Source organism: Solanum tuberosum, unplaced genomic scaffold (genome assembly GCF_000226075.1).
Source record: "Solanum tuberosum cultivar DM 1-3 516 R44 unplaced genomic scaffold, SolTub_3.0 scf00132, whole genome shotgun sequence".
Lineage (NCBI taxonomy): Eukaryota > Viridiplantae > Streptophyta > Magnoliopsida > Solanales > Solanaceae > Solanum > Solanum tuberosum.
This window is the reverse complement of record NW_006239055.1, coordinates 100,044-112,049: the sequence shown is the minus strand read 5'-3', so window position 1 is coordinate 112,049 and position 12,006 is coordinate 100,044. Positions and strand designations below refer to the sequence as shown.

General features: G+C 33.3%; 1 protein-coding gene across 1 annotated transcript; it reads left to right on the top strand.

The window, feature by feature from the left end:
- Window positions 1-4,280: 4,280 nt before the first annotated feature.
- On the top strand, window positions 4,281-11,767 carry LOC102577558 (cysteine synthase). Its single transcript, NM_001288260.2, is given in 10 exon segments — window positions 4,281-4,532; window positions 6,022-6,131; window positions 6,926-6,983; window positions 7,925-8,188; window positions 9,345-9,482; window positions 9,674-9,725; window positions 9,843-9,892; window positions 10,850-10,909; window positions 11,160-11,240; window positions 11,507-11,767. Coding segments are annotated over 10 exon segments (1,131 nt in total). The 5' UTR covers window positions 4,281-4,307; the 3' UTR covers window positions 11,600-11,767.
- The last annotated feature ends 239 nt before the right edge of the window (window positions 11,768-12,006 follow it).

The window sequence follows — 12,006 nt, the reverse complement described above, 5'->3', positions numbered from 1 at the left end:
AGAGTAATTGATACTCAATACCAATTGATGATCTATACAATCTGACATATATTTGTATCTGATACTAAATGTCCACTAGTTGAATATTATACAAAAATTATCCAACGCTTAAATATGATACAAAATAATTGATTACACTTAAATTAGTAACTTGCAATGTATCTAATGTGTGTACCTGATACATCTTAGTGAACTTTGTGTATCTGATACACACTGAATAGTACATGTTTTGAATGATACATCAATAAACATTATTTTTGTATCAATAATTTCACATAATTACAACAACTCCACACATGATACAAAAATGCCCACCAGTTGAACATGATACAAAAATTGCCCAACCCTTAAGAATGATACAAACAAAGAAGTACAATTAAATTAGTAACTTGTCATTTATCTTATGTTTGTACCTGATACATTTTAGCAAACTTTTGTATCTAATGCATACTGAAAAAATACAAGTTTTGAATGATACACTATTGAACATTATTTTTGCAAACTTTTGTATCTAATGCATACTGAAAAAATACAAGTTTTGAATGATACACTATTGAACATCATCTTTTTATCAATAATTTCAGAAAATTACAACAACTCCTTAAATAATGAACAAAATTAGGGTTTAGTGTATCAACTAATTAAGCTTAAATATTGATACATTACAATATGAATTATTATATTTTTATTAATGTATCATTGTTTGATTAACTAATCAAAATACATTCAACAATCAATAAAAGAAGATCGTCATACTAACTGATTACACTTAAATGCTGATACATTACAATATAAAACATGAATTTCGTCGTTTATGTATGATTTGTGATTAACTAACAAAAAAAGGTATAAAAATTGATAGATTTTTTTTTAAAAAACCTATCTAATATATAAGTTCTACTGAGCTTATGTTTCTAGTAATGATGAACTTTCTGCAGATTCGGTAAACTCGCACCTCATCACTTTTCGGGAATTTCTTCAACAGAAAACTTATCAATCTCCGACTGAGCCATATAATATTTCCATCTCATCTCGTCCTCTATTGTTGTTCACAGATAATATCAGTGCTCTCCATCTCACGACATATTTGGTATTACATGCTCCTTCTTCAACTTCTCAATGTTTATTTTCGTCATTATTAATGGATTCTGCAGTTTTTTGATATGTTTTCAATCCAAGCAATATTTTCGGAATCAAAAACACGACGAGTGTTATTTGAGTTTAATTGTGTAAAACCAAGACTAAAAGATGGTGCATCATCCATATGATTCAACGTTTTGAAGAAGAAAAAATGAAAATAAAGGATGAACAGATAGTTTGAAGAGATGAACAAATTACCTATTTCACGTTGGATTTGTTTTGACAGGATAGAGACTTGATTTTGAATTTCAAAAGTAATGAAAAATTAACTGAAAAGAAAATGGGGAGAGATTTGTGGAGTGAAATCAGGAAGTGATAAACTTTGATTTTTGGAATTGTGAGTTATGTATCCGGCAGATTAGTTTTAGGAGGAAAATAAGGGAATTTGGAAAATTTTAGAAATGGTAGGGAATAATGAAAATTATGGAAAAACAAGGTGTGTATATAGGTAATTTTTCCTTATATTTTTGCCCTTGCTTTTTCAATTCTATTAGAATAGTTATCTTGTACTCCCTCTAGTTCATAATAATTGATTTTTTTTACATTTTTTTTGAGTTCAGTATGAGTTAATTGTTGAATATTCAAGAGAGTCGTAGAAAATTTCTTCTATTTTTGTTTTTCATTTACATTTTTGAAGTGAAAAGTCCAAAAGAGTTATATTACTCACATTTATAATTTTATTTTGAATCATTACTATTTTCAAGAATAGCTTGAGAATAACTAAAGGCAAAGGTGAAAAGTTATGTTCAATTGTGTCCTAATTTTTTTCGTAATGAGTGTGCATTGCCTCACAAATTCACATAATATGGACTAGAGAGCGTATATTTTAGTAATAAATAGAGCTATTGAAGTGACAAATACCTCAATTGTTATATATATATTTGATGCCTCAATTTATGTGACACTGTTAAAATATCAGGAGTTAATAAAAAAAAATTAACAATAAAATCTTACTAGAAAAAATCCAATAAAAATTCTAGGGAAAGAAGAAGAATACATATATTTGGTAATGCGCCTTTTTAGTTGGTCGCCTGCCTCAATAAAATTTTTACCATGAAAACCTAATGGGATAAAGCTTGATTAACGAAAAAAGAGTGCAACACATATTTTATTTCTCAAGATTAAAACAACACTAAATTTTTGAGATTATATACTCTGATCTTAAATATTAACGTATTTCATATTGAGATTGACAACGCCTTTATGATCAAATCTGTCAACTCATTATTTGAATGAACTGGTAGATCACTTATGTCGTCGTTCTCTTGATAGAATTGACTCGTTATCATATAGTATTGTTTGAATTACGTCAAGTATATTCTTGCTTGCTCAATAAACTGTTATTATCTTATCATGTAGAATAACATGATATGACAATAATAATCCCTCATGAAATTATGAACATATCAAATGTTTTATTCGTTTTTGTTTAATCCATTTCCCACCCGCCCCTTTACCACTTCTAGTAGTGACAAACTTTTTTCCTAATTTTACTTATTTTTGGGTAGTATCCTTGAGGTCTAATGTCGAGGGTTTTGTACCTTCTACAAGTTGAGCTAACTTGCCAAAATATTATGAGCTGTTGTTGATGGTGCTAATCTTAAGCTTTAGATCAATGACTCAATGATTAGTTTTATTTAAGTACATGTTTAGAAGAATAAAATTGTTAGCTATATCTTTTACTAATAAACAAACAACTGATAGGAAATATCTTAATATATAACGCGCAATAACTAATAGTTATGTTATACCTAAAGCCAACTTGAATGCACCAAAACAAGGTCATATAACCATCTAAACAATATGATATTTCTTCAATTATTTGTGGACCAACTCTTTAAATAGCTACCTTCAATTTGTTTTATGCCCTTTTGGGGTGTGATAGGTCATTTATGGCCAAGACAAGCATCTGATTCATTTAATTGGTACAATATTATTCTTTATGTTATATTCAGAAAGAAAAAAAAAAGGATAAATAGTATGATTCATTATAAATATTATTTTAGTACTATAACCTTTTAAAATTAATAAATGATACCAACAAAATACAAGAGACTTTTGTAGAGTTGTTTTTTATTTTTATTATAATTATTTGATCATGGGACATCAATCAGATCATTAAAAAATATATATTGTTTTACAATAACAATTCTATAATGAATTTCATTGATATTCTAAAGTTATATTTCCAAGGAACGTAAAAAGCTTAAATTATATTGACCGAAACAATATAATTATTCAAATAGTAAAAAAATAATTAAAAATTGCATCATATAACTCAAAGCTCTTACAATTTTTGCAAGTGGTTGAACATGATTTAGTTGAAATTTGATATTTGTTCTTGGGCCGAGTCGAACATTGGGTCATGGGTTGAGTTGAGATCGAGTCGGATGTTTGATCGGGGTCGGGGTTGGAAGTTGAGTCAAGGTCGGGGTTAGGGTTAGGGTCGAGACCTCAACCTAGATCCCGAACCCAATCCAAGCCCCGACTTTTAACCCTTGAATCGTTACCCCCAACCTAACTCAACACCTAAATACCTCTCAAATTGAGACTCGACCCTGACCCATGATTCGACTCTAACCCTGACTTTCAACACTAATGTTGATTCGAGACCTGACCCCAATCCCAACTCAGTACATAACTTTTGATTATAGTAGTTTATTTGATTATAACATTTTAGGTTTGGTGTCATAATTATTTTCCAAATTATACCTAAATGCTCTTGGGAATAATATTCTTCTTACTAACCAAACAATCAAGAAAATATTTTCTAGGAAAACATTTTCATTCGGACCAAAATAAAACAATGATACATATAATAATTCAAATCTAATATAAAAAAATCTAACACAAAGTAACAATTAAACTTTTATTTGAATATAAATAAATAAATTAAACCCTCATTATGTAAGGGTTTAAGTATTAGATTTTGAAATACAATGAATATATACTCATTAGTCATTATTGAGTATTTAGTAAATCTATTCTTATAAAATAATTGGAAAAATATTTATATGCACAACAAGAAATATATTTTGAGGAAAATTCCAAAAAAAATGATATATATAGAGATAAATATAGTAACAACATTGGACATTTTTTGTGTTATATAATCCCTTTGTGTATCTATCCTAAGAAAAAAGGAAGATAGAGATAGCAAAGCAACAATGGCATCTTTCATCAACAATACCTTAACTTCTCTCTGTAACACTAAGTCTGAAGCTAATAATCTCTTCAAAATTTCCCCTTTAAGAGGTCAATCACTGGGTTTTTCCAAGCTTAATGGCAGCAGAAAAGTTGCTTTCCCTTCTGTTGTTTGCAAAGCAGTGTCTGTGCCAACGAAATCGAGTACAGAAATTGAAGGGCTTAACATCGCTGAAGATGTTACACAGGTGATTTTATCACTAAAACTTTATCTGGGTCGGTTTTATTTTATTGAAATGTTGAAAGATTTGAAACCCCTTTTGTAAATCTTGTTGTTGGTAGTTTTTATCTGTTTGTGTTTGATGATTTGATTGTGTTGGTGGATATATGAATTGGGTTTTGTGTGTGATTGTGTAGACTTAGTGAATTTGTGTTAATTTCTCGTTAAAGGGTCATTTTCTTACTATAAAGACAAAGTTATAATCGTGGGGCTGATTTATTCCACCGTCTAGATGGGATAAAATAATATCAAGTTGAATGAGATAAGGGGAATACTTCAACTAAACAAAGTATAATTTTTATCTCAAGCTTAATCGTGGGATATCCCACTTTATCCTACGTACCAAACGACCCCTTAAGGTGTTATTTCATATTCTTGAAATGTTAAAGGCTTGATTTTTGGAGGATATATGGATTGAGTTTCGTGTTTGTTTGTCTAGACTTGGTGAATTCGAGTTAATTTCTCATTGAGGGCCACTTTTCTTACTATGAAGGTGCGATTTTGGTAGGGAGGAAGATGTTTTCCGTGGAAGTAATTTACCTTGGGAAATTATTTACTGCATTATTATAGAGTTTTTGGTTGGGTACTGAAGTTAGTACGGAAAATGTACAGGGAGTAAGTACAGTGTGTAGTGATGATGTTTGAAATTTTCGATATTAAAAGGTTAACAATGATGTGTTGGATGAATCAAGTGATAAGGAGTAAGACTTGAAATATTTGTAAAGGAAAATTACTGCTGTCTATAAGTGATGGAAATTATTTTTCCCTTTTAGAAAACATTTCCCCTATTCAATTCGTTTGGTATTCCCACAATTCAGTACAAAGGCTGGAAAATGATTCAGCAAGGAAAACATTTTCCCGGAGTCGTATAAAACACACCCAAGTTTAAACTCTTTCAGTAAATTTTTTGGTCAAGTTCTGTTTAACTATGATATTCCAAAATGGCTTTACAATTTTCCAGTTTTCAGTCATTTCCTCCTCTGGAGAGAGTCGGGGAAACTTACTTTATTGAATGTCTGGCTTTTTAATTGGCATTGATTTTAGTTTATTTTCAGTTACATTGCTCCAGACTAGTCTACTTATAAAATTTGCCTGCTGGTGGATAGTTTACTTACTGTATTTCTCCTTTAGTCACGGGCTTTTTGATGTTGCTGTTGCATTTCCTATGTTCCATTGTTAGTTTCAAGCTTTGTGACATGAATACTTAAAATAAGTTAGGCTTCTTTGATTATTAAGCTATAGACTATTTTCAAGGAAGTCAACATTTTTTTAAAGATAATATATGGGTGTATTTAACTTTAGACCCTTACAATATTTCCAACTCTGAACTATATGAAAGACTATTAGCAGGAAAGATTCATATAGTTCTTGTTATATTGCGTGCCCCTCTCTCTCCTGATGTCTATTCTATTTGTTTCTTCATATTGTTATGCTAATTTTGTTATATCATTTGACAGCTTATTGGGAACACACCAATGGTTTACCTTAACACCATCGCTAAGGGTTGTGTAGCAAACATTGCTGCTAAACTTGAGATTATGGAGCCATGTTGCAGTGTTAAGGACAGGTGAGAGAGTTTTTTGTTTGTATCGTGATATCTGAATTTCCTTCAACCTGGAATTTTAGAATTCTTTTAATTGGTTACTGTTTTTCTTTTTAGTAACTTATCCTGTTCCATTATACTGATCTTTTCTCTCAGATTATAGACATCATATCTTATGTCTGCATTCCGGGGAATATGTTGATATTATACTTGTGCTTGTAGCTACTCCCTCCGTCCCAACTTATGTGACACTTTTTCCTTTTTAGTCGGACCCAAAAAGACTGATACTTTTTAATATTTTGTTACATTTTAACTTCAAACTTCCCATTTTACCCATAGCCACAAAATATTTGTGGCTTATTCTTAAACTCCATGCCCAAGTCGAACACCTTCACATAAATTGGGACATAGGGAGTAATATATTTCCTTCGGTTACTTTGAGCTCTACAAGAAAATATAACACTGATGACTGTCATACTGATGGATCTATTGTAAAATTTGACATCAGTCATGTTTTGTTCCATTCTTGGGGTGCATCTACAATTAAAAATCCTTATCTTAGACGAAGGTATTTCTTGTGAACAAGCTAGTTCAGATAACACCATACGCTTCAAAATAATCTCTGAAGTTTTTCCCTTACATAGTATTTTTGGCTTCAACGCCGCCTACATGAGCTTCACAAAATCCAAGCCATAGCTGTTCCAAGAATAGTTAAATGGGGGTTGCGTTAGGTTCTTTCCAATGTAAAAGCAGTCTAATTACGATGAAAGGATTGAGACATAGTTTTTCGATTGATTGATATTTCTGTTGCATTTCAGGATAGGGTTCAGTATGATAGTTGATGCCGAGGAGAAGGGACTTATTTCTCCGGGGAAGGTAAGTTGGCCAATCAGCTAATTATCTCTCTTGGTACAGACTTGATATATGTCATTCTGAATCAAAGGAGTAAGTCCATCATGTAATGTTCAAATGCTGAAATTTCTTTATTTGACATATTGTGAATGTTCTGTTAGGTTAAAGTCTATTATGCATTTGTTATACACTTCTGCCTCTTGTGTTAGTATGACCTGTAAACAAAAGAATATCATCTTGTACCTGATATCAGTGTGACTGAGTGCTATTTTCTTCTGATTGACCAGAGTTCTTCCTTCTTTCTGAGGACCAAAAGGGTTTTGGTAGGAGGACAGATATAACCTAGTTCTTTTTGGTTCTGGTTTTTGTCATCTTATTTGCCAAGTCTTTTGTTTTTACTGTCCTTTTGGTATAGTCAACTTGCTTTCATCAGTCTTGGTCTTTCAACATGGCTGTTTATGGGTCTAACAAGTCTGGTAAGCCATTAGGTTTGGTTTCTAAAATCATGACCTTACTGGGACTACTTAGGTATGCGTTTTGAGCATAATGGCCTTGATTTCCATCTGAAGGTCAGCGGCTTTACAGTCTCACTGGGCTTGCTCTTGACAGGAGTACACAAGTCATCATAATGAACTAATGATGAACATGGAGGTTTTTCCCACATTACAGAGGCTCTGTGTGTTTGCTTGTCTGCTGAATTGTCATATTTCCTTCTTCCTAGTATATTTTACTTTTTAGTACATAGTCCATGTCGTTCTTGTTAGAAAAAGTACATAACTCCATACTATCATAATGCGTGTAATTAACTGTAGGCTCTCATAGCTTGCTCCTGGTGCAAATTAATAATTTGTTTGAATTACTTTCTGATTGTTCTTCTTAATTCTGAAGAGGGGAACGGTTTGTGCTTGTCACTGCTTTGTCCCACATCTTAGCATTATTTCTTATTGTTTTTCTACTTGTCTTAGACTGTTCTAGTTGAGCCTACAAGTGGAAACACAGGCATTGGGCTTGCCTTCATTGCTGCTTCCAGAGGATATAAGCTCATCTTAACGATGCCTGCGTCAATGAGTCTTGAAAGAAGGGTCATTCTAAAAGCTTTTGGAGCTGAACTTGTTTTAACTGACCCAGTCAAAGGGATGAAAGGAGCTGTTTCAAAGGCTGAAGAAATATTGAATAACACACCAGATGCCTATATCCTTCAACAATTTGACAATCCCGCCAACCCCAAGGTTCTTCTGCGAACAGCTCACTCTTTATTTTATGTTGTGGCAATTTATGATACTCCAGAAGTGAATGCTTATTATCTGTGACTAAATGGCTTCTACAATTTGCCTTAATCAATTTAAAATTCTAATGGCCATTGTGGTGATTAATTCTCCATGGTGCCAATCCCAATCATTGTATATTCAATGTAATTGTAAAGAGTGAGTAGCGACTAAAAAGAACTCTATATGCGTGTCAGATTGGATCTCTAACTATCCTCCCTTTCCTTCTTTTCCATTCTCACCCGACACAAGACTCCGGCAAAGAACAATCCGAGCTTCATTTCCCAATGGGTCTGCAGAGCTTCATCCCAAAATTTTCTTTGTTTTGTATTTGTTTTATTAACAATTACTCTAGTTATTGACATCATCTTTCAACAAGAAAAAAAGAAGAGAAAACTGGAGTACTCAGCTTGCCACCAATAACCGGCAAGTAATTTTGATATATGCTGGATTATAAATGCAACGATAATGTGATTTAAAGTCAAATATTAGTTTCTGGCAGTTGCTGATTTTCATCTTTACTCTGAATTGTTAGCTGAACTTTCATATGCTTAACATGTAAGTTGAATTTGAAAGCATCCATTTTATGGATTCCAATTTGTGCAACCAAAAAGATTCAAAATCAAACCAATACTTCCTTCTTTTCTGTCATCCTTTAGACATGAAAGATGAGGAGAAGAAAAGATGAAGAGGAAAGAGCCAAGTTACCTGGAGGAAACAATGGGGATGAGTTCAATAGGGAAAGAAATAGACCGTACCAGTAGCTGGAGAAAGAAACGGAGATGGGCTATACGCCAGCAAATAGGAAAGTTAATTAGGGCGGCTGATTCAGAAGAGGAAGTTTTGGGTGTTTAGACATTTTTTTGTAGAAAAGACCCGAAGTCTCTACTATTGAAAAGATGGGAATGTGTTTAAAATGATATTTAAGGAAAACAGAAAATGGGTACAATGTTAACTTACTGCGTTCAAGTAGTAGGTTAACAGGACCTATACACACACATGCTAACCATATTACCTCTCTTCCCCCCCTCCCCTCTTCTCCTCCCCCGGGTTTTTTCCGTGAAGTGGACAGTATTCTTGAGTTTACAGATTATGACTTTTATTTGCTTGTATGGTGTAGATACACTATGAAACAACGGGTCCAGAGATCTGGGAAGACACAAAAGGCAAGATTGACATACTTGTTGCTGGCATTGGAACTGGCGGAACCATTACAGGAACAGGCCGATTCCTTAAAGAGCAAAATCCAAACATTAAGGTATTAATATTGCTTGAAAAAAAAGTAGCATTCTGCAAGTGTAGCTCTGAAGTTCATGCATATGTCAGTTCATTGACTTCTAAAATGTGAAAGAAATATGGGATGGAGCAAAATGCTGTGAAAGTATCTCCACACGGTTGATATTAAGTACTCTTAACTCTTTTTCTATTGCTTTTTGTTGCCTTTATCAGATTATTGGTGTGGAGCCCACAGAAAGTAACGTTCTATCAGGGGGCAAACCTGGTAAGATGACATTCAGATGTTGATCTGACTTTTCGCTTTTGAAGTTAAATCCTGTTTTGTTCTACTTGCTGCATTGTGAAAGTGCAGGCCCTCACAAAATTCAAGGGATTGGAGCAGGTTTTATTCCAGGAAACTTGGATCAAGATGTCATGGATGAAGTGATAGAGGTCAAATTCTTATCCATCCCCATTAAAATGCATTTTATTTCATCTTCTTTGAACTTGTGAAAATTGAAAACTATTAAAGATTTCTGTCTTATGCTTATACTCATTTTAATGATATACCCGCTAAGAATCTTCCATCTCAAACTTGGTGTACCTGTAATTGAACGTGAATCCATATTTCTGTTGTTGTGCACCAATATGCCATTTCAAAGTAGTCTTACCTTTTACTATATGTAAACCTTTTCTTTCTGGCTTCTAGGGGGTCAAAATATTTTTTGATTCTCAGTCAATTTGTTAAGTCTGCCTTCCCGTCCAACACTACATCAGTTTCCCTTGTGTTATCCAACGTCCCTTAGAATCAAAATTTAATGGAATATGTATTTCTTCCGGTAAAACAAGAGTGGAAAATCTATGGCATACTCTGCCAAGAATCAAGATAACAACTAATTGAGCACATTTAGCTTGTCAAACAGTTCATTCAGCTTTATTAGCCTGGCAAATGGCAACATAGTTTATGTAGCTATAGTTCATTCATTTGGCACACTTGCACTCTGTGCTACTCTGCTAGAACATTTCTTATCCCTTGTTAAATTCTGTTAGAGAACAAGTTATCCCGATTGTCAGCTATATAATAGTGTACAAGCCTATGCAATTTTAATATTGAATAAACAATTGTTCCTTTTAAGTTTTGCTCGCTTAGTTAAGGTGAACTATTTCTGTATCCAATTAGGTGTATGAGCTTAAATCTGCATGTCCTTCTATAAAAAAGTTCAAGCAGAAAATATTCTCTATTATGCCTTTCATAAAACCCAATAACAACATACCTAGTGTAGTTCCACAAGTGGGTCTTGGGAGGTTGGGGTAGAGAGACCGTTCCCAAAAGACCCTCTGCTCAAGAAAAACGTTATTCAAGAAATCTGTCATCTTCCAGTGTATTTACTCATTTTCTTGAATTTTCAGATATCGAGTGACGAAGCTGTTGAAACTGCGAAGCAATTAGCGCTACAAGAAGGGTTGTTGGTTAGTGCTTTTAACCAATCTTCATATCATCTGATTTTTGAGACAGTTTTAAATGAAGCTAAACTTCAAATATCCATTAATTCATCTATGTTACAGATTGTGGATGCATTATAGAAACCTTACAAGTGGTCGAATTTCAAGTTGTCATGCTCCATTTTTAATTTATATATAAATCTTTCTATGGACTATGCTTTGAATGATTTCCGAATCAGAATATATTAGGTGATCTTTTTCTACTTTTGATAATCAGGTTGGGATTTCTTCCGGAGCAGCTGCTCTTGCTGCCATTCAGGTTGGGAAGAGACCTGAGAATGCAGGAAAGCTTATTGGGGTAGGTTCAATCTTAACTTCTGCATTTTTCCGACACGTGTGTATTTCCGTGCTCCTTCATTTCCTTTTTCTTCCACCTCATCAAACTTTAGTATTCGTTTTTCCGTGTACTTCTTATAAAGTAAATCATCCTTCCATTCATTTTCACTGAAGTTTATAGATCTAATAGCTCTGCATTGTTAAAAATTTCCTTCGAGTTAGTTGCATGTTATCATAGGGGCGTCACTTGTTTAGATGCCTTGAACTTCTTCAACATTTCTCTTGTAGGTTGTATTTCCAAGCTATGGGGAACGATACCTCTCCTCTATTCTTTTCCAGTCAATACGAGAGGAATGCGAGAAAATGAAGCCAGAGTTGTGAAGATCTTCCTTTTTTCGAGCTATCTTCTGATTCTTAATAATGCTATCTGGCTTTTCTAGCTGCCACACTTTTGTTTGTTATATTTAGTTGGCTGCTGGTGTATACAATAGATCAGGTATTAAGATGGTTCTCATAACAAAGATTAAACAATCTCATCGATTCGGTTTGAGGATTTTTTATTTGAATTGATCATGAAATTTCACTGCTGTTTGAATCTTTCAATTTCATTTTTGGTTTTCCCTCTGTGAAGATGAAAATGTACTTTGCTACCTGGACCTGGAAGTTGGAATCCTCTTAAGACCATGTTCTTTAGATCCTGCAACAACTCTAGTACTCCCTTCGTTTTAATATGTTTGTCAGGTTTTGGCTTAAAACCGAGTTTTAAGAAAGTGAATAAGACTTGCTTT